Below are 22,339 nucleotides of genomic sequence, written 5' to 3' on the forward strand. Positions count from 1 at the left end.
AATATACATTTGAATGACAGCATAAGAATTACAGATGAAGCAGTAAACAACACTTTCTCAAGGTACTGCAAATTGTGCTTTCAAAATGGAAAGACAAAAGTTTTTCAATTTATCCTACGGTAACAGTACTGAAAAAACAAGTATCTTAAGATTCTGAACTTTCCTCTCTAGTCTTAATAAAAGCAAAAGCATGGTTGTACTGTGTGCAAAACTATGGGAACAGTTGTGTGACTATTTCAGCTCTACAAGTGGCACTTTTACATTACACTGTTGCTATCTCTCCCACACATGTATAGACAAACACACAGTGTTGCCAAAAACATCTGTGAGGCAAACACAGTCAGCTCAGCCAGGGGTTCTAGGTCTCTAGGTCACTTCCTGTCTGGGCAGAGCTTTAGGGTATGCAAAGGGGGTTAGAGATTAGCAGAACTTTCTCGCAATAGGGTTGAATTGATTAGCTAAATGAAAAGCTTTACTACAAACACACATAACACACTAAAGAACTACGGGTGTAATAATTTGCTTTGTAATATTTCCCATCTGCCATGTCTGTGTCTCATCTACAGCAGCTTCCTGTGTGAGCTGCAGGAAATGAGCTGACTGACCTTTCTGTACAGCTGGACTGTTCTGCAGGCTGGTGGTCTTTGAAGACGGCTTGGATGAATCACAATCCGAGTCTTTGCTTGTGTCAATGGACACAATGACGTCCTTCGCTCCTGAAGACTTCTCCTGGGAGGACAACAACTCATCTGGCAAAAACAGCAATTTAGAGCACAGACTGAGCGGAAGCCAAAACAAAATACTTAAATTAGAATAAGTACCACATGGAGAACTAAATAATTTTCAACTTTTCAAATTCGGTTCAGATTATTCAGTTCAGCTAATTCACAACATGTATTCTCAAGGTCAAACGATGGTTAAAGTTTAAAAAATATGCAATTGAATTATTACTTATGCCAGTATTTTTTGCTGTTGTGATGCTTTCATGGTCCACTGGTAGTAATAATAATAATAATAACAGTAGGTGGCAGTAATCTATTAAATTGTTGCCAATTACACAGCATTCCCAAGTTCAGCTCAACATCTGCCTAAAGTCAGAAAGGACTTTCCCAGATTATTTTTGAACAGGTCACTAAGTGGAAGCTCCAGTCAGGGGTTAGCTGCATGTTTCCAGCCAGAACATGTAGCAAAGTGTAACCCAGTGTTAAAAACAAAAGTAAAAACTGAATAGATGTTGATTTAATATCTTCTTATACAACCAGATTAAAAAGTATAAATAGATTTCCTGTCTTATTCTACAATCAGAGGTAAAAAGTAATAAAGTTAAAAATAAGTTCATAAATATAAATAAAAAGTGCTAAAAATCTTTAAAAACTGTTAAATATGCCTATAGTGATTGCTTTTAGTGATGGATTAAACAACCAATAGCTGGCACAGTCTGATTTTACATCAGCCAATAAGGTTGATTGTCCCGCCCTGCTGACACTTTGCTCAGATTGCATCAGACATGCTTGAGAGCGCAGAGCTGATGGTTGCTTCCGCTAATAGCATGGAAGATCTTGTCAAATTCGATGAAGAATTTTGGAAATCGGTAAGAAAAACAATGTTAAAATAGTTCTGCCAAATATACGATTCAAAATAGTAAATCTGCTTTTATTAAATCTCAGAAAGCTTCCGTTGTGAGCGGCTGAAACCTGGAAAAATCCCCGTGTAGCGTAGCATCGGACCATCGGTGAGTGATCGCATGCGCTCAGCAGTTAGCTCAGTAAATTTGCTGAAAATTGGCTAAAATCCCTTGTAACTGATCAAGTTGAATAAAAATAAAATTGTATTGTAAGATTTTGTATTATTATTATTATTGTGTATTGTAATTTTTCTATGTAATTGCACTTATTTTTCAATGGCGCTAATTCAGTTCATGGTGCTAATTCATGATTCATGGTGCTGTAATGTGCTTTTCTATTACTTAGGAACTTCCTATTCCTATTCGAGTATTGGTTTATTAGGTCAGAGCTAATGTGAGCATCTAATCCACATAATGTTAAATATAGTGTTATAGATGTACTTCATTGGCACTTTTAGATTGACCTTGTTCCAGGTCAGGTTTTTTTTTGTTATGGTGCACTTTTGGCCTGTAGTGCCCAGAGACCCCAAGATCACCCTCTCCAGAGCTTGGATGGCGAGCCCCAGCCCAGAGGAGCAAGTGAACCGGTAGATGGTGACTAGGGCTGTATAATTATATCGATTCTACTATATCTATCCATTATCCAGGTTCCTCTCCACCCCCATCAAAGAATTTGTAGGCTACTTTGCACTGAATGTAATTGTTGATGTTTTGATTTTTATGGTTGTTTCTGTATTTATCATCAAAAATAATCTCCCAGAGAACAAAAAAGCCATGTGAATAGAAATTATTTTTACAAGTGTCTGCAAAAAATGCAATGAATGGACATTCAAGTTAAAATCGGTAGGCCTATCAGCAGCCAGAGTGGAAAAAAAAATTCTTGTTCTGTGCCATTTTCTGATGTTAGTTGTTAAATCTTTCACAAAATTTTCACAGATAAAATTTGTACAGCAATGCCAGTTTAAACTTTGAACTATGTGCATAAAGACTGAGCTCTGCAGCATTAAAACATGGATATAACTGCTACTATATTAATCACAACACTCTACAGTGTTTATGTCAGCTTCTGAAGGTGCAGCTCTGTTTTGCCTTCAGGAGAATGGGACATCCATAAAATTTCACCCACGTGGCGTTAACTGTGTAAACCAGAACTTTCAGTGGAAAGACAAAAGTTCCAGAACAGGGGTGCTCAAAGTTGGTCCTCGAGGGCCGGCATCCTGCACGTTTTAGTTCTCTCCCTGGTGGTACCAACAACCTTTTCAGCATGTCAGTGTTCTTCTTAGGCCTTCTAATGAGCTATCATTTGATCCAGGTGGTTAAACCAGGGAGAGAACTAAAACATGCAGGATGCCGGCCCTCGAGGACAGACTTTGGGCACCACTGTTCCAGAACCTTTTCATGTCATATCAGCATGGAACAGAAACATGGATTATACCTTTAGACATGTCTCTTGATTTATAGATTAATAGTTTTACTGGACAGGAATTACAAAGAAAAAAGCTGGTTTTTAATCCAAGTCCTAATGAGTCAAATTGAAAGTGTAATGGAGTCACTTAACAGTCTCATTACATTAACACTGACATAACAAAAAATATTGAAGAAATAAATATGTCAAATCTATTGTAATAACAAACATAAATAAGTGATAAGCTCCTTATTACTGTTATTGTCTGTAAAATATCTTTATTCTTAGTAATAGATGTGGTCTCAACAAACTCATGGCACTTGAACAATATTATCTTACCTTTTATCTGAAAACAGTCCGTTCTTGCCATACTGTCCTCTGTATTAATTATTGCTCGAAAGATCTTCCCATACCACTTTATTCCTCTAACTTTACTTTAGTTTCTTAGTTTATTCTTACATTTTGTTCTTCATTCATTTCCATTTAGTTTTCTTTGATTAGTATTGTCCTCTTTTGGTTTATTATGTCCTCTTTAGTTTCTTTCCTGTTGCTAGTTTTAGTTTTTATCGTTTGTATTGACGCTCACCACCAGTAATCTTCATCATGCTATTCATCATGCTTAATCATCATGAGTTTCACCTGATCTGTCAATATAAGCTCTTGATTTTTCACTGTCCAATGCCAGATTCTCTGATCGTGACTCACATCAAGTTTGTTGCTCTATTCTATGTCCTGGTTCTCCTGTTTCAGAGCTTTGCGCAACGTGAACGTCGTTTTTTGTTTATTTGTTGTTTTTTACCCGCTCCGGTGCAGAGCGGTCGGGAAGCGTATCGATGGAGAAAAGTAGAGACGTAAACCTTTTAAAAAAATGGAATCAATCCCGGTATTCTGATGATTAAAATTCAAAATTGCTGTGGTACTACCGTTTCATACCACATCACTTTCAGGAGCGATGTTAACTCTATAAAATGAACTCTCTCTATCGTGGTATCACCCATGGAAGGATTTCTCTATTTAATTTAGTTCATTTTTCTGAGGGATAGACGCAAGTAACCGTGAAAGAGAAGCGGTAACGGAGTAGCGGCGCGAACGGAGCAGCAGCAAAAGCAGTGAGATCGCGAAATTAATGCAAAGTTAGGATATCGGAGCGATTCGTGGCATCCACTTCATAATTTGTTTTTAGCTTTGTGGTTCCTGTTCTGTTTATAAAGGATTACCTGTAAAATGAATACGCAGCAGGCAGCATCTGTTTTGAGCTGGAAGACGAAGAGGGGAAACCTGCAGACGGAGTCTGGGCGCAGTGAGGATTGCCATGATGACGATGGCGGATCAATCATTCTTATTAGAAACTGGCAAAGAGTATCAGAGACTGAGAGTATGATGAGATCCTGGCAGTTTGAGAGACACCTACTCAGAGATCCAAGAGGGGGGAATGGCGGCGCTGCACAGCTGCAAGGAGTCGATCACTACAGGGAGAGGCAGAGCCACTCCCCCAGCAGCTAGTAGTAAACAGCTTACAGCCACGGCTAACTCCGGGAGCCAAGGTAGAAAAGCCTTTTCCCTACAGTCCAAAAGACTTTTTTTACTCCAAAATGCAGCCACAATATGTCCAAAAGAAAAACATAAGTGCCATAATTTTCATATTGAGAGTTTACAAAGGCTGATAATCTCCTCACTCAGCTCTTGGATCACTATTGAAACTTTGAGTTTTATGTCAAATACACATGAATTAAATGACAGAAACTAATTTTTCCACTCCATCTTTGATTCATTTTGTCCAGCTGTAGACTGTTAGTTTCTGTCCAATCAGAGTCAGGTATTGTGTAGTTGGTGCTTTTAATCAATTTTCAGTTAATTAAATCCAAGTCTATGGAACACAAAATATCACTAAAATCACTATGTCCCTCTAAAATCTTTCAGAAAATTGTAAAAGTGCACCGAATTGTATCGTTTGCCAAATATCATGATAGATATTGTGATCATAATATTGTATATCATATTGGATCGTGAGATTATTGTATCGCTACACTAGCGAGTTGGGTCACTGCTAGTGACCCAACTGGTCACTAGCAGTGAGACATTGAATGAACATATATTAAATTCTACTCTTTCTTATAGACATTGTGTGCTCTCCTCTGTTGTTGCTCACACCTAGGCTCCCACGAATTCAGAATCTTCTGACTAGGTCCAACTTCCTTTATACTTGTGTAGTGTTGGTACTAGTCATTGAAGTAAATTAACTTACCTGCCATCTACTATTATCAGGGTATTTGAAGTGACCTTTCTTGTGGGTTACAAAAGGCATGATTGTGTGTAAAGGTTGCTCTAAATTTTAGATATGCCTATTTAGAAATTTGCGCTATGTTGCAACACTAAAGAATTTTAAAAAAGATGTGATGGGTGGGATTTGATTATTTTGTGTCTAATTCTGAATGCCTTGCTCATACTGGCCATATGGGGAATCAGTTTTTTATAAAGAGGCTCTAGTGGCAGGGGTCTTATACCTTGTCCTTGGATATGAGACACATCCAGCCCCTCCTGCAGCCGCAGAATAACAGCACCATACTGGAAATCAAAGGCATCACTGAGGAGGACAAAAAAAACAAAACACATGGTGACAGAAAAGCAGGTCATTGACTGCATCAAACCATCAATGGGCTTGTGAAATAAAGGCCAGTTGAGCAAAAAAAAAAGAAAAGAAAAAAAACCTTAGAAAAAAATAAAGCAAAGCATTTGGAGCTCAACTGATTTAAACCCAACACTGTAGCTTGATCTCTGTAGCATGTCGGCCTCCACAGCTACATAAAATTTAAAATTTTTTTTTTTTTAAATCTGAGAGTGCATAACTGTATGTATTAATTAGCTCCACTGATGCAGGACAAGACTATTTGTAACTGTCAGGTCTAGTCTAGACCATCTAAACTTAAAATCCCCACCCTTCATGAACTCTTAGTTGAGTCTTTCACACGCAATCTCAAGCTTCAATCATAAGAAAGATTTGCTACCTACTGCATTATTACAAGGGCTGCATTGTTCTTCCTCCACCTTCACCCCTACTTTGTTTTCTATTTGTTTTAATATTAACCATGCTTAACCATAGCTGCTCTCCATTTTGATAATCTTCTAATACAATAGCTGCTAAAGTGAAATGGGAGTTGGCAGGTCAAAGCTTTACAAAAGCTAGGGTTTGGAAATTTGCCAAAAAATTCTGATTGGTGCACCTGTTTTTTAACTGAAGCAAATTATCCTATAATGCCCCCCCTTTTATTTATAGGGGTAAAAAGATCATCTTTGTCTAGTTGTAAAAGGATGCAAGATACCAAAGAATGGCATCAATAATGCCATTCCAGTGGAGGGATGGCGGAATGACAGAGCGGAGGGGGCAGACTTGGAGGACAGGGAGTGGTTTGTTTCTCCTAACGTGGCCAGAGGAAGGGAAAGAGAGAGAGCCATGTTGTTTGAGCAAGATCGACGCTCCAGCTCTGAAGAACAGGAGATCTGGCAAGATCTGAATAGTTTTTGATGTTTAGTATGGCATCTATAATATCAAGTGTCATGTGTCTTGATTATTTATAGTCAGAAAAAAAACCTAATAAAATTGAGTCTTGATTAAAAAAAAAAAGAAGCCTCAGTTCAAAATCGACCTGTAATGTAAGTATTGCTTTAGGTGCTCTTACTTACTGGATCATATTAATGTAAGTCTCCACATTCATCATGTCACCATCTCTCCAGTCATTCTTGAAGCCAAGCACCAGTGTGTTTGGCCGGAGACGACCCAGACCCGCAGCCTGAAAGAACAAAAGTTCAAATCACTGAACATCACCCTCACTTTTATCTGGCTTTAGGCAGAACAGCAGCAAGCACTACGAGTATGACTGGTTGCATAGGTTTAGACTGCCATTTCAAAGTTTAACAAACATCTTTTTGAGCAACAAGTTTCTAAATGCTTCTATTGAATGAAAGTAGTGTTCAGTTGCATGCTTATTTTGGGGGCAAGTTGTGGATTAACCTAATTAATACATGGACTTGACATTTTTAGCCTTAGCACTTGAGTTTGAAGGTTTAGTACTATTGATGACTGACCATTAAAAATGATCTTCAAAATTGCTAGGATTTAGCAATTAGACTTAAGGGGGACATATCATGTAAAATCAATTTTTTTGTGTACTTTGGATGCATAGAAGTAAAAAAAATGATTAAACTTATTCTCTCCCGGTGCTCTGTAGAAATCTTTATATTTTTGGGGGTTATATTTTTCAGTCTGTTCATTTTTCTCTTTTGCCTATAACATTTTTCTTGCCTATGACGTCACCGCATATGACTTTCAGCAAATCAAATTTGTGAATTCACCAATTTAATATTTTTTCTTGCAGCAATTTTGTAGTCCAAATTCAGTTATGCTGAAGTTGCAAACAGACGAGTCAAAAGGTTCGATTACAGCCCGTATTAACACACATAACTCCTTACATCGCCCCTGGCATCAGGGCCTCTTCAAAGTGTCTGGTCAAATTTGATTTTTCTCAGGAATGCTCCCACAGTGGGAAAAGTCTGTTTGAACATGAGTACTTCAGCAACCTGCGCCAGTATCAAGAGGGATTTTCTGAAAGACTTCGTCTGATTGAGGGTCAGTTCCTTATCTCTATGGAAATGAGGGACACAGCAAAGTGGTAAGCTGCTAATAACGCTAAAATAAGAGCGTTTATTTTAGATATGAATTTAGTGTGTTGATAATGACGTCCTGGCCATGCGTCCAATAGTATTCTGCTTCTGTTAGCACTGTGTGCTAGCTGTTAGCTGCCTCTTTGAGAATATAATTGTTCTTCATGTTTTGGATATAATGTTTTGGCTTTGTTTTAGCCATTTTTGTCTTGAGGAACAAAAATTATCCAAATGCATTCAGTGACGTTCTTGACACTCACCTTAGCTAACTCCTTAATTATGTCAAGGCTTTATTTATTTATTTACTTTATTTATCATCTTTCAATTCCTTTATTTAATCAGGTAAACCCCGTTGAGATCTAGATCTCATTTTCAAGAGGGACCTGAAACAAACTTCACTCCCCATCGGGGAATCGAACCCCGGTCTCTCGCGTGACAGGCGGGGATACTCACCACTATACTAACGAGGAGATTTCCTAAGAAATTATGTACTTATTTCTTAGGAAATAAGTACATAAAAACACCAGCATTATTGTTGGAATGGTTAAAGAACCAATACAGTTTAAGGTAATGTTTCAAGGTAATGCAAGAACATTAGATAATACATGAATTGCTGCTCACAGACAAATAGAGCCTTGGAAAACTGAACTAGTTTCTCACCTGGAGCAGGTACTGGGAACCCTGTCGCAGGTCCTCAGCAAACACTGGTGTGTAGAAGGCCTTGGTCTCATTCCTCATTAGCCAGCGCTGGTACCGGGACTGATCTGCTGCAAGGTCTTTGAAGTTTGGCTTTCTATAGCCCTGCTGGAAAACAACAGAACCTTCCATTCATCACTGCTGATACATAACTCCATGTAGAAATCTTGTGCTTATTAAATACCAGAGGTGGGGACTCGAGTCACATGACTTGGACTCGAGTCAGACTCGAGTCGTTAAAATCACGACTTGAGACTTGACTTGAAAAAATACTCGGACTTGACTTTGACTTTCATGCCATTGACTTGGGACTTGACTCGTCTTGAAGCTGTTTACTTGAAAAGACTTGATATTTTTTACTCAAAGTCTTAAAATTTAAAACACATTATTTATAAAGTGGCGTCATTAATTAATTTCACTCATTCCGTATCAATATGCGCAGACCGTCACTATGGTTTTCCTCTCTCCTTATGTATGTATGTGTACATAGCTGCAGCACAACCAATCAAATTAACAGGATTTGGACGTTTAAAAAAACGCGGCAAAGCTACAGAGCTCAGGGAACGAAATACGAAATAACCACTCGAATGTGCTTCTGCGAGTAATTTCTTTTGGCTACGTAGGTTATGAACTTTCGACTAAAAAACGAACTGCAACTTGTAAAACATGCAAGAAGAGAATATCGGATGGAGATGCCACGACGTCCAACTTTGTCCGGCATTTGAAGCTTCACAAAGATCGGTAGGTGGCACTTTTCTTTTGCTGTAAGATAGTTGACTTTAGCTAACTTCGTGTTAGCATGTGTACTCCGGGTTAAATTGGTGATTATTTACCATAAATCAGGTCCTTCAAATGCCTCCACAAATAATGTGCACCGTGTTAGCTCAGGAAGTCGGTGGATAGTGAGCGGGGCTCCGGAACAGAAAGCAGATTCTGGACCTGAACACAGGGAACAGAGTCTCTCTGTCCCATCATGATGATGAGCCGGGTCTAGTATCATCTAAGGATGGTTGGTGTATTTGAAGACATCTACGTTGGGAAATTATATTGACAATATATTGTTTTGACAGGTCAGACAAAAGAGGAAAAAACTGCTGTTATGGTTCTTTGTATTGTGCTGTGGAAATGTCAGCATTTTCGTCTTTTTTTATTGAATATCAAGTTTAACAGAACTGGGCAATAAAGTGGTCCAATTTAAAAATGTTTTTTATACTTTGTGTTCAGCTACACATGTTCTATCATTTGAGATAAATACATATTTTAAAACGAACAAATGGTCTATTATTTGAATTTTATGTATAATTGCAAATAAAAAAATAAATAAAATAAAAACGACTCGAAATGACTTGAAATTAAAGGTTCCTGACTTGAGACTTGACTCGACTTTTGTCTGTCTTTACTTGAGACTTGACTCGGACTTGAGGACAAAGACTTGAGACTTACTTGAGACTTGCAACACAGTGACTTGGTCACACCTCTGTTAAATACTGAGCTAATCTACCCTTTGGCTCAAAGTTATGGCTCATGGAAAAATTAATGGGATGTTGCAAATTAATGTAAACAGTATAAAATTATGATTTTATAAATCAGCCTTAATTTAGACTTTTTTTTTTTCTTTAATGAAGAGCGGGTGAACAATCCAGCTCTTCAGCCAGGAAAGTGTAATGCTATTAGCTGGGAATGTTTATGCCATTTAACTTGAGCCAAGTTCCTTTTCATACCTAATGGAAGCAACAGAACCAAGCAGGAGAGCAAACAAGAGGCCAGAGCTAGAGGGCTGCTGCCAGTGAGAACTGCACAGAGGCCGCATTCATCCGCTCGCCAAGGCCTTTCAGTTGTGAAGCATTTATGCCCAGCAGGGGATTTGCTAAGCATGCAAACACAACAACTTATTTGCAATTATGGATAACTGATGTTTTTACTGCAGAGGTCTCATTATCTTGTATGTTCTAAGTTTTTCCCTGCTGCAGTATCACACCTGATCAATTATTCCCTCGGATTCCCTGAGAGATCAGAAATAAATCTGTCACTTCAATCAAAACTGCTGAAATGTGGAAAACTAAAACATGAAGGCTTTTCAAACTCCACTGTAGATTTTACAGCAGATCGTATTATATGGTGTTTAAAACAAATGACAAAAAAAAATCAAGATTTCTGTAGGAAGGTTAAAGCAACTATCTAAAGGTCGAGTCACAGGTTAAAACAGACATTCAGAAAGCGCCAGAATTGTCTGGTTTCCTTATTCAACACATGGTGAGAACAAATGTTGTTCACTTCTATGAGAACAAACTTTGTCCATACGGTTGAAAGGTAGAATAACATGGATGAAGCAAGGACAAAGATTTGGTTGGCAAAGCTTTTAGAGGGAGTGTTGTACTTAATCATCTTCTCCTTTGGATTGGCCCCTAACTTTTTTCCATCTGTTTTTGGCGCCACCCTCTGATTGCATGCTCACAAAAATCTGGGTAACATGAGAACATCCACAAAGACTCCAGGCCGACTCTAGGGTATACTGCTGAGATTTATGTCACACATGGAGGTAAGTGGACAGCAGAGCTGACTATAAGGTTTGATTTGATCCAAACCATCTTAGAAACAGTTTTAAAGATTATATAAAAACAAAATGGAAAAAGAAAAAAAAAACCTAGTAAAGTGAAAAGAGTAGAACCCAGCTCTCTCTGAGGCTCTTTGCAAGGATTATTATTTCACCTTAAAACTTCCCATGTGTCAGCTAGATTCATAACAACAGGAAACTTTGATCAAGCAGAAAACTTAGAGCAAGGATACCACAACCAGCAGCAAAGTGTGGCCACAGATCAAGAGTCACTAACAATCTTTAAACAGCCTCAATCACTTAACACTACTGTGAAAATAAAAGCTGCCATTTCGTGGCCAGAGTCCTGGCTTAGAGTGGCCATGAGCTCAATCCACAGTGAAGGTGACAGAGTGTTGGTGGAAGGAGTCAAACGACCGAGTAAGACTGGGAGCTGCTCAGTCGTTAATAGATGTGATTGTTGTTAGAGTGACAATTAGCCCTTTCCATTATATGTCCAAAACATTAAGTATGTTCACAAGCTTTTATTGAACTATACAATTTTCAATCGTCAATAATTTTCCCCAGCTCATCTTTATAAACATGAAAAAGGGGAAAAAAACAGAACTCACCATGCGGACATGGCCACAGATCATAAGGCCGACGTTCTTTGTAAAGGTGTGAACAAGATCCAGGAGAGCAGGACGAGAGTTGGGATACCCTGTCATCACCAAGCACTGCGGTCTTCAAAGGAAAACAGAACAAACAATGTAACAGTGTGTAAAGATTTGGCATGTTAACACGCATTTTTTATTTTGGTGTACTGCGTGACATTTATGAGATTAGAAGGTTTCAAATCTGCTGACTTTTTTGTGACCTTCACACAGGGATAATCTTAACACAAATTAGGGGCAGAGTAGCGCACTTCAAAGAACATACTTTAAGCAAAGGGATTTATTAGAAGCAGAGAAGGGAGACAAGCACCTAAGAGGAACAGGTGCCTTTAAATCCCTGCTTGTGCTACCATGGGAACAGCCAGTGCCACATGGTTACCAATAAGTCCACAAAAGCAACCCTGTTACTGTGCTGTGTGCACCCAAACCTTCAGGAATAACAGTATATTAGATCTTTACTGGTATAAGTAAGACAATACCAGTGAGACAAAACCAGCGTGCATTAACTTTTCTAGTACTGCTAGAAAAGCAGAAAGTTCAGTAGTTTGTTTACCACAAAGGAACTATTTCTTCTGCCAATTAATCTGAAAAGCACTGCAATGTCATTTCCACACGAGAGTCAGTTGTTAAGGTTAAGGCATTTGAGGCTAATGTGGCTAACAATCTCAAAAATGAAGGTGGGGCTAAGTCTGAGGCTGACAGTAATAGCAGCAGAAAGTAGGTACTGTAACAACCCTTAACATACCCTAATGCTGTAGGAAAGGAAATATTCAGGAAAGTTTCCAGAAAGACCCAAATTATACAACGCTGCTGCTTAATACATCCACATGAACCACTCTCGTGTAGACTTAAAAGGTTTTTAATGTGCCACATCCATGTTTGTTTTGAATACAAAGTACTTTAATTGATTCTGTACTTGCTCCTCAGTTGTAAAATTTATTTGCATTAACATCAAATTGACAGCCAAATGGAAACACTCAGTGAAGATAAGGAATTATAGTAAAAAATATCTACATAGCTGAATTAGGGGTTGACTAGACCAGTGGTTCTCAAATGGGGGTACGCGTACCCCTGGGGGTATGTGGAGGTACTGCAGGGGGTACGTGAAGCTTTTCAAAATATCTTTAAAAAATCAGTAGGCTCCTCATAATAAGTCTTGGGAAAAATTATTTTGTAAAAAGCTTGATAAAATATAAATGTGTGTTCATGCACTGAATTTTATATTCAGTATTTAGTTTCAATATCCTTTAAAATAAAACGGACCCCCCCACCAAGTTAGTTTGACCCATGGACCCAGGGCACTCGTCAATGACCTGTCGTTATCATGATTACACTGTAACTATGGAGACGTGGCTAAAGCGTAGCAGCAATGCTGCTGAAAGTACAGATAAAGTGAAAAAGAAGGCACTGTACCTCTTTTTTATTCCAAAAATTTTTTGCCCGTGTCAGGGGGTACTTGACTAAAAATATATTTTTAAGGGGGTACATCACTGAAAAAAGTTTGAGAACCACTGGACTAGACAATTCTTTACTCTGCAATGGCTTTTTAAGTGGCTAGTCACAATCATGTGACAAAATTGATTTTTTCAGAAGATGAACTTGGCGAGTTTGTTAGTTTGAATTGTATTTTTTAACAAAGTAGTTTACCAACTAGGGGTACTGCAAACTCTGGCAAAGGGTACTGGAATAGGAGCGCTGCATGGCGTCATGGTTAAAGCAGGTGCCCTGTATAGAGGGTGTCCCGAGCTCGACTCCCATTCCCAGTCTCTTTACCTCATGCCCTCCCCTCTCGCCTCCTGAGCTGGCAGAGGAGCAGCAGGTGGCTGCATTGAATTTTATTGTCATCAAAGGTGATCCATTCTTAAGCTTAGTTAATAATACTTCCATGGCACAATTGTGGTCAGCGTACTGATGCCCATCCAATTCATCAGTATCAGACTGATAATACTTAGTCTAAGTGGGTTTTTTGGTAATGTTTGCTGTGTAGACATTTGTGTACAGTTTTGCAAAACAGGAAAGTGACACTTTTTTGGTTTAATATTTTTCAAAACAACAATTGAATTATCTTCTTTTTATTGGTTTCCCCCTAATTAAGGAAGCTAACATTTTGCAGTATTATAATTAATCATATTTTTGTTCTCAACTAGAAAGAAGTATGTTCCTTCACAAAATGTTGCCATTGGATCAAAAATGATATTGAGCATTTCTCTTAGTATCTGTAACAAGATTGAAATGTTTGTATGGCAACAATCCTGAGGCCTAGGCTTTGTCCTGAGTGGACCAAACTACGATGGAAGTGTTCCTTTGCTGTCAGTTTGAGAGTTCATTTTATTGCATTGCTTACTTTTAACCAACAATCTGATCGTTGAACAAGTTAATGAATTTTAATCACAAGCAACTTAGCAGTACAACATAACATAATCATCTTAATTAAAAAACAAATATCTAATACAGACAGCTAACATGCTCCATGGTGAAATGTCCTGGGTTCAAATCCCAGCCTGGTATCTTTCTGCATGGAGTTTACATGTTCTGTTATAACGACATTGTCTTATTTCCACCAAGAACTATGTACAGGAGATTTTTTGCCAGAACATCTTTTTTAAAGGTTAAAGTGAAAAAGAGTGTAAAGATTTGGCATGTTAACAAGCATTTTAATAAAGATGTAGAGTAAACTATTTTTGAATATGATAGAACTAGTATCTGTAGTTCTAGTTTCATATCAATGCTCCTTCTGAAAATACTGTAGATGTTTAGGGAGAGTAAGTGCAACACCTCTGCTATACCTGAAGTTCTTGACATGGTCCTCCACTGCACTGAGGTGCAGTGTGTGAGTCAGAGCCTGCTGGTAGGTTAGAGCCTGGGTTGACGAGCCCCAGTTCACATCTGCAAAGGCGGACACACGCAGGCAAAAACACACTGGAGTTAGTCAATGTGTTTATGGATCAGTCTGCCAAGCTAAAGGCCATGTGACCCATGCAGAGCTACAGTCAGAGAAAAGGCCTACTCTGTGTGTGTAGCTGCATGTCAAACTGCGTGAACACACGTGTGTGTTCTGAGCTTTGTGTTTAGCGGAGTACAGATCAGTGCTTCATGTTACTTAGAAAACATTTCTTCCTCCTCCAAATTCTGGTTTTCCAACAGCAAAGCTACATTCTGAACAACTTTTTTTGGGGACCCTGGAGAGCCTGGTCCAATTCAGTCTTACTTAACAGAAAGGAGAGGTTGATCTCCTTTCCTCATCCTCAGAGGATGAACTGATATTGCTGTCAGCAGAACTTAATGAGCTGATTACAGAGTATTTTTCTTTACAAAAAACCATCATATTTCTTCACTACTGTTACTGATCCACAGCCAAGGAGAAAAACATTTAAATTTAAATCCAATCCTATTATATTCTGCCTCTAAATTCAGATAGTACTTGTTATGAACATTTAGATATTGTTAATATGTAAATTTAGCAAACAACAAAACATCTTAAGCAGTTTAGTGCAGAGGTCCTGAGGATGGCATACAGAGAACAGTTTTACTGAAATGCGTCACATTATTTGTCACACCTGCAAAAAGCACATCTGCAAAAACAAAAACTCACCTGGCTTTTTGTGACTCACATAGATGTAGAGAGCCATAACAATGACATTAGTGAGTAGAGCAGCCGCCCAGTTGATGACAAACATCACCACACAGCATAGCACAGCTCCAGCAAGCGAAACCCACATGTTGTAGTATTTGAAGCTGGGACGCCAGCCTGGAGCAGCAACAACAATTTATCACAAGAAGAGAAAGTTTGGGCCATGGATGTATGATGCTGTGGGAAAGTTAGAAGTTATCAAAAAAAAACAACCATATAATGAAGCTAAGATACAAATTCTCTTTAAGCTTGAGACAAATTCTATTAGAATAATTAGAATTAGAAGAAGGGGCACTGTTGTTCTCCGAATAAGGTCATGGTCTCTAAAACAGTGAACAGAGTTATTAAGGGCATGGACAACAAATGCTTGGGTTAAACAATGAAAATTAGAAGGAATTAGACTCAGGACTATAAGGTTATAACAGCTATTAACAGGATCACATTTAACACAAAAGCTAGACGGACTTTAGTGATGGCATATAACTAATGTGTGTTGTTACAGAAGGAGTCAACAACAAACCACAGGACATAAACGGTACACCGGTATCTCTCTTTTTCCCATGAAAGGTTTGCAGTTCCCAGAGGCAGATGGAGTTGGAGGGGGGGTGGGTCAGAACACAAAACTGGGTTTCCAACTTGTGGTTCCACATGCAGGACAAAACATTCTGTCTAAATGAGTCATGTACCATTTAGGTCCAGATGACCTGCTGCAGATATTAGAAACAGATAAATAATCTGTACCTGTTGGTCTGCACAGGATTTGGTATAGGAGGAAAGAGCACAACTTAATAAAATACCATCTACTCAGCAGTAAAACATGTATTTTAAATAACAAATTAAAGAGTTCAACTCCAAAAAATGTATTTCAAAACTGCTGTTATTTTAGGAAAGACAAACAAAACATAACAGCAGAGGTCAGGAATGTGATTTGACATTGTGTTTGTTTTCATATTGTATATTTATTTTATTTTAAATCTGTATCTCATTTCTCAGCCTGTCTGTGCAGCCATCTCCTCTTTCCTTCACACTGCGCAAGCGCACGTCAACAAATCCTGTCGTGTGGAACTGAGTGAATGGGGAAGTTTGCGTGTTGCTGTGGAAAACTACCTCGAGGGTGCAGCAAGTCAAAATGCATAAACACAGTGAGTCTAATATGACATTTATAAAACAAGCACTTGATAGAGTTTGGCTATATTGAGGCTCACTGCCAAAAAACAGACATCCGGAGCGGCCAAATAGCAGGTAAAGCAGCGCACAACTACCAACACTCGGAAGAGCATCACAGTCAGAAAGCTAAACAAATAACCCGAAAAATAATTTAAGTCTTCAAGCTGACGGTGCAAGATCCTGGGTTCTGCTCTTGCTGTTGGACCACCGCTACTCGCTACTGGTAGTAATATTTCACAGACGTAGCACCGCTCTACCTCGACTTGGCAGTGAACTCTCACACCAAACGTTTGCTTAAGATCGGTAGAGATCGGCCTTGTGGATGATCGCAATCAGAAGCAAAAAACCTGATCAGAGTATCCCTATTTGAGACCATGCTAAAATCTTTGGAAAAACTCCACAATAATGGTCACCATCCCCACCAGTTCTTATAAGCTGCGAGTCAACAGCAGGAATGCATGCTTCTGCTTAGGATCAGTTGATACTCTAGTCACTCGTTTTAATTCTTGGTAATGTTTCATCACATTTACATTTTAGTACAACTGAACTTCAAATTTAAAATCATTAATTCAATGTCATTAAACCAATCACAGAACGTGTAGAAAACCTCCAACATTGTCTAACATTCTTAGCTTAACATATTTTTATGCTGTTTTTCACTTTTTGCACCTTGATCTTACCTGGGGAGTTGGCCAGGGATGCGTGGAACACAGAGAAATTGATCAAGGCGTAGGATGCCAGGAAAAAGTTGGAGATAATTGGCGCAATTGTGTTTAACTCAGCTGGAAGCAGAAGAAACAGAAACTTAAGAAAAATGATTATTTCCACTTTCTCTCCAACTGCCTTACTTAACAGTATGATGGGTTATTAAAAATACTACACTTTCAAACAAAATAGATACCAGAGAAAAGTTAAAACCTCTTTTTAGAGGGGAAAGTCATAACGCACTGTACAACATAAATCACAGTTAAGTCGTACAAACAAGCACAAGAAGCAACAACAAGTCTGGGAAAACACTTTTTAAAAACATCTTTAGAATCAGCAAAACAAAGCTGCACCGATGGTCCCCCGAGTGTCCAACTAAATATAACGGAAGATTGTGGGTTTGGGAGCCAAGACCAGCAGTGTATTTAGTTAAAAGCTGACACAAATAATCAAGAACCTGGCCAAGAACTTTTAAGCCAAATTCTAAAATCCACTAAGATGCAGGAAAGTGCACCGGGTGATGCCAATACTTTACTAGATATGGTGAGAAGTCTGGCTGCTGCGTTCAGAACAGCTGCCAGACGAGAGACCGACCATCTGTGCAGACTGGTGAAATAGCATTACAACATTCCAGGCTGATGACAGAAAAAATGTGTCATATTTTGGAACTATTGTTATTAAAATTAAAGCCATTTAATTCCCGTATCCTTTGTTAACCAAAACCTAATGTGGATTAAAATGCAACTCCTAGATAAAAAAAAAAAAAAATTTAAATATGAACATACTACATTTAAAACCATTTCAGAAGCCAGTGAGATATAATAGTTTGAAAGCATAAAATCCCCTGATGAGCTTTTTATGCTTTTAAGCTAATGTTATTTATATATTTTTACCATAAACTTTAGATGTACAAGTTAGTGTAAAAAATGTAAAAGTAAGCAACGAGAGCAGCGTACCGATTAGGATGAAAGCCAGAGCGATGCCAAAGGTCAGGATGTAGCCTCGGAGAGGCTCATTGTTCTTCCCGTATCCTTTGGCAAATATTCCAATATAAGGGTAGATGTTGTCTTTACATAAAGCCTGCAAAAAACAGAAATGCCGTTATAGTCCTGAGTCTAATTCCTTCTAATTTTCATTGTTTAACCCAAGCATTTGTTGTCCATGCCCTTAATAACTCTGTTCATTGTTTTAGAGACCATGACCTTATTCGGAGAACAACAGTGCCCCTTCTTCTAATTCTAATTATTCTAATAGAATTTGTCTCAAGTTTCATATCTTAAAGAACATAGTACTAATACGTAAAGAGGGATAAACAGTTTGCCAGTAGTATAATGTATTAGTTATGCCGGTGCATGGATTAACTCTTACCTGGAATACTTTAGGCGCACTCACTAAAGAGGCCAGAGCAGAGGACAGAGTGGCAGAGAATATTCCAGCTGAGATGATGGGAGAAAAACCTGAAACCAAGCTCATCACCTGAAGCAACACAGAAACAAAGTCAACTTTCTGACGTTTCCATCTAGGAAATACGTGGCAAATTCATGTCGCTATTTGTATGTGCCAAGTGTGACTTTGTGTGCATTCATTCTGAAACCAGATTCAAAGGAAGATCTGGGTTGGTTGAGGGAGTGGTAACGTTTGCATGACACAACCTCAAAACTTTTTTTTGGTGTTACTTACTGTATTTCCATAGACCATATGTAGTGATTTTATAATCTCATACATTTGCCATTTTAATTAATACTTTATCTCTCCCAACAACATGGTCCTCAATCACAAGTGTTGCACTCAATGGATATGAAGTAATTTACATGATATAGCCAAGCAGAGCATGTGTGTGGGTTTGTTGTGAAGTGTTAGTGTTTTGTGCGACAGTTGAATAAGTAAAGGAGGGTGGGCCTGCCAGCACACATGAACAAAGAACAGGAAGTTCAACTTGGTAGCATTGTTTGTATCTGTATGTATTAAGTTCTTTCTGATTTGGGCTTTTTGCACAGAATGAAGACATTACAATGCTTTGAGAATTGCTTGGTTTGGAGTTTTACCTAATTCTCTGCAAATAAAAAACATTAACAAATTCTTCTTTTATTGAAGCTGCTTCATACCTGGAAGTCATAATGGAGTCCATAGCGGCAGGTTTTTTGGCTCTTGCAGCTAGAGAAGTCAAAGCCAAACTTGCAGGAAGCACCAGTGCAGTTTGCAGTGCTGATTGTGTCATTCGGATTTCCACTGGCATCTCTCACAATGCAAGACCCTAAAGTCAGAAAAGCAGAACACACATAAGATGTATCCTCAAAAAAAGGTGGGTGAAAACTGCAACAGGAGAGCACGGTGTACCTGTGGAAACTGCGACCCCCAAGTAGACAATGCCTGTAATCAATATGGCTAGTAGTGTTCCTCTGGGGATTGCCATCTGTGGGTCCTGCAACAAACACATGCAACAAAACCTACAAATATTGACCAAGCTATAAATAAAATATAAATGAAATAGCTCTATTTGCTCATGGATGACAAACAATATTGAAATGATCGTTTAAACAATTGCTCATTTTATTTGGAAACTCATTCCAATCAGCACCATAAAAACAAACTGAAAGGGGAATTTTATTAAATAGTTTAAATGATTAGGTTTTATAGCTAATTACACAATTATTTTAAACTGAGGTTAAAAATAATGTTGAAATAAAACTCTGAAGAAGGTTGATCCAACAACCTTCTTGTTGTTGGATTAACAAGAAGTTGTAGGTAGGGTGCAGCGATTGCAGTTATTTGGCCAATCGCTTTAATTGCGATTGGCCAAATTGGCCAATTAATGATTGATTGACTACCAATCATTAAAAAGCCTGAAACTGCCAATTCCAATTTTGGTCGATACCAATTTTTTTTGTCTGAAATGTTGCTCAGTATATCAAGAAAATTATCAACAGTGTGGTGACTACTGTTAACTGTAAATGTGCAAACATGACCTGATGGACCGGTCTATCAGTCAAACCTCACTCATAGAAAAGAGCAGAAGAGGACAGTGGTTGATTTTTAAACCTTCATTGAGATAGATAAGATTGGATTCAGCCGACCACCAATTTCACAAACTTAAGTAAATTTGTTGGCCGATAAATTGGTGCACCCCCAGTAATAGGATTCTGACATTTGACACCTGTGTGCACCATAAGTGCATCTACCTTTAGTTGCATTGTTTACTGCAACAATGTCTTCACAGCTCTGGCAAAAAAAACATTAAAATCAATCCTCCAGCTGCAGCTGATTGAAAATACTGCTGCTGGGGTTCTCACTAAAACAAGGAAGTTAGAGCATATCACCCAGTTCTAAAGTCCTTACACTGAGACAACAGACTTTAAAATACTGTTAGTTTATAAATCACTTAACGGCTTAGTACCACAATACATTAAAAAATCTGCTTGTGTTGGATCAACCTTTCAGACCTCTCAGGTCTTCTGGCCCTGCTCTGCATCAGAACCAGAAGCAAACATGAAGAAGCAGCATTCAGCTTCTACGCACCACAAATATGGAATAAACTTAGAGAAAACTACGAAACAGCCGGAATACTGAGTTCCTTTAAATCAAGACTAAAAGCCACTTGTTTAGAGTTGCTTTTGAATCATAATAAATGAAACACTGGCCAACATAATTGATGTGTATTAATGACACTTGACAAAATGTCAAATGTTTGATGTTTTCTCAATTGTTGTGATGTCTTCTATACCTTTGTTTTTTTGTGTTTTTATCATGTAAAGCATTTTACATCATGTAAATGCCTTGTTGCTGAAATGTACTATACAAATAAACTTGATTGATTTATTGATACGTGGACACTTTTTTAAAATGTGTATGAACTGGCTGACTTACAGCAAGGTCTCCAGAAATGTTAGCACCAGCCAGAATCCCAGTGGCTGCGGGGAAGAAGATGGCAAAGACAGAAAAGAACGTCTCATCTCGAAAGTCTGGTCCCATGTTCTCCCACATGATTTCACCTGAAATCAAAAAACAAGTGCAAGAAGCAGTTGTAATTGCTGCTATTAACCACTGTAAAATATCTGAAATATGAAAAATTAAAGTTTGGTTAAAAAGAAAAAAAAGAACTTTGAGTCACAGGCTGATCATACCATCATATCCAAAGAAGCCTGAAGGTTTCTTTGACTCCACAGAAATGAAGGATCCGATAAAATAGTTCACAATAGCTGTGACAAGGACAACAAGCAGGAAGATCTGGGCCTGAAGAAAACAAATGACTGAATTATTATTTCTTGAATTCTATTAAAATCAGAGGGTTACAGAGAGATATGAAAGTTTTCGAGAAACTTTGTGTTTCTATACTGATGGTATCAGCTGACAGGTTATACCTTAGCCTCCCATTCCATTCCTGCCACAGAGATACCCAACAGAACGATTACTGTAATGGTGCCAATGATTCGGATGTCATTGATGTCATCAGTCATGAGCGCATCCGCACCCTGACAGACATTTCAGGGAGATGTTAAACAAAAATGCAATGATCAGTAGGTGGACATTTAAATAATACCTGACTTGCATTAAAACTGAATCTGCTAATAAGTCATCACAAAAAAAGCTTTACAATGAGCAACATAGGGAATCAAAAGACTTACTCTGAGAAGTTCCACAACAGTTTCAGCAAAGCCGACTACATACATGGCCACAGCCACTGCATTAGCAAAGGCAAATATCAGGCCAATAGAGCCTCCAAACTCTGGACCCAAACTCCTCGAGATCAAGTAGTACGCTCCTCCTGCATGAAGACCAAAACATGGTGAGACTGAAGACTGAAGTCATCCAGTTTTTGGAAGAAAGAGAAAGAGAAATGTGATTAATCATGCAAATGCTTATTGCGACAGGCCTACTCAGAACTATTTGTTTGTGGTTTCATGCTGTAATACTGTTCTACATCATAAAAACGGATCAAAATCAATGATCACAATCACATGGCACCAAAAAAATGTATTCAGCCTAATGTGGATCAAAGCCAGACTGAGTCTGGGTCCAAACATGGTATGCTCTGTGGGAAACTCATGTTTACAAGCTCCCACTAGTCCCAGTCCATGATGTGAAAGTGATTGTCAAACACTTTCGTTATTGCATCAGCACCCAGCCCACTAGAGAGAATGCCATGACCACAAAAACAGAAAAGAAATGACTTGTGAGGAACTCAGAGCTATTTCAGTTCCAGGATCCAAACTGGAACAGACACTCTACATCAGCTGCCTGCCTGAGC

General features: G+C 38.4%; 1 protein-coding gene across 4 annotated transcripts in view; it reads right to left on the reverse strand.

Moving 5' to 3' along the window:
- slc12a2 (solute carrier family 12 member 2) overlaps nt 1-22,339 on the reverse strand; it is an 82,385-nt gene that overhangs the window by 16,441 nt on the left and 43,605 nt on the right. For 2 of the 4 annotated variants that reach the window (XM_028026583.1, XM_028026581.1), the window contains exons 5-20: nt 21,717-21,856; nt 21,453-21,563; nt 21,216-21,324; nt 20,959-21,083; nt 19,432-19,516; nt 19,200-19,348; nt 18,463-18,570; nt 18,051-18,174; nt 17,070-17,171; nt 15,184-15,339; nt 14,378-14,477; nt 11,550-11,661; nt 8,349-8,489; nt 6,711-6,817; nt 5,534-5,613; nt 606-749 (exon numbers count right to left, since the gene is read on the reverse strand). In XM_028026583.1, the coding sequence (XP_027882384.1) occupies nt 606-749; nt 5,534-5,613; nt 6,711-6,817; nt 8,349-8,489; nt 11,550-11,661; nt 14,378-14,477; nt 15,184-15,339; nt 17,070-17,171; nt 18,051-18,174; nt 18,463-18,570; nt 19,200-19,348; nt 19,432-19,516; nt 20,959-21,083; nt 21,216-21,324; nt 21,453-21,563; nt 21,717-21,856 (1,893 nt within the window). Of the gene's footprint in view, nt 1-605; nt 750-5,533; nt 5,614-6,710; nt 6,818-8,348; nt 8,493-11,549; nt 11,662-14,377; nt 14,478-15,183; nt 15,340-17,069; nt 17,172-18,050; nt 18,175-18,462; nt 18,571-19,199; nt 19,349-19,431; nt 19,517-20,958; nt 21,084-21,215; nt 21,325-21,452; nt 21,564-21,716; nt 21,857-22,339 lie in introns of all 4 variants that reach the window. The other 2 variants (XM_028026582.1, XM_028026580.1) reach the window with 1 other exon arrangement.

This window comes from Xiphophorus couchianus, chromosome 8, assembly GCF_001444195.1.
Source record: "Xiphophorus couchianus chromosome 8, X_couchianus-1.0, whole genome shotgun sequence".
Taxonomy (NCBI): domain Eukaryota; kingdom Metazoa; phylum Chordata; class Actinopteri; order Cyprinodontiformes; family Poeciliidae; genus Xiphophorus; species Xiphophorus couchianus.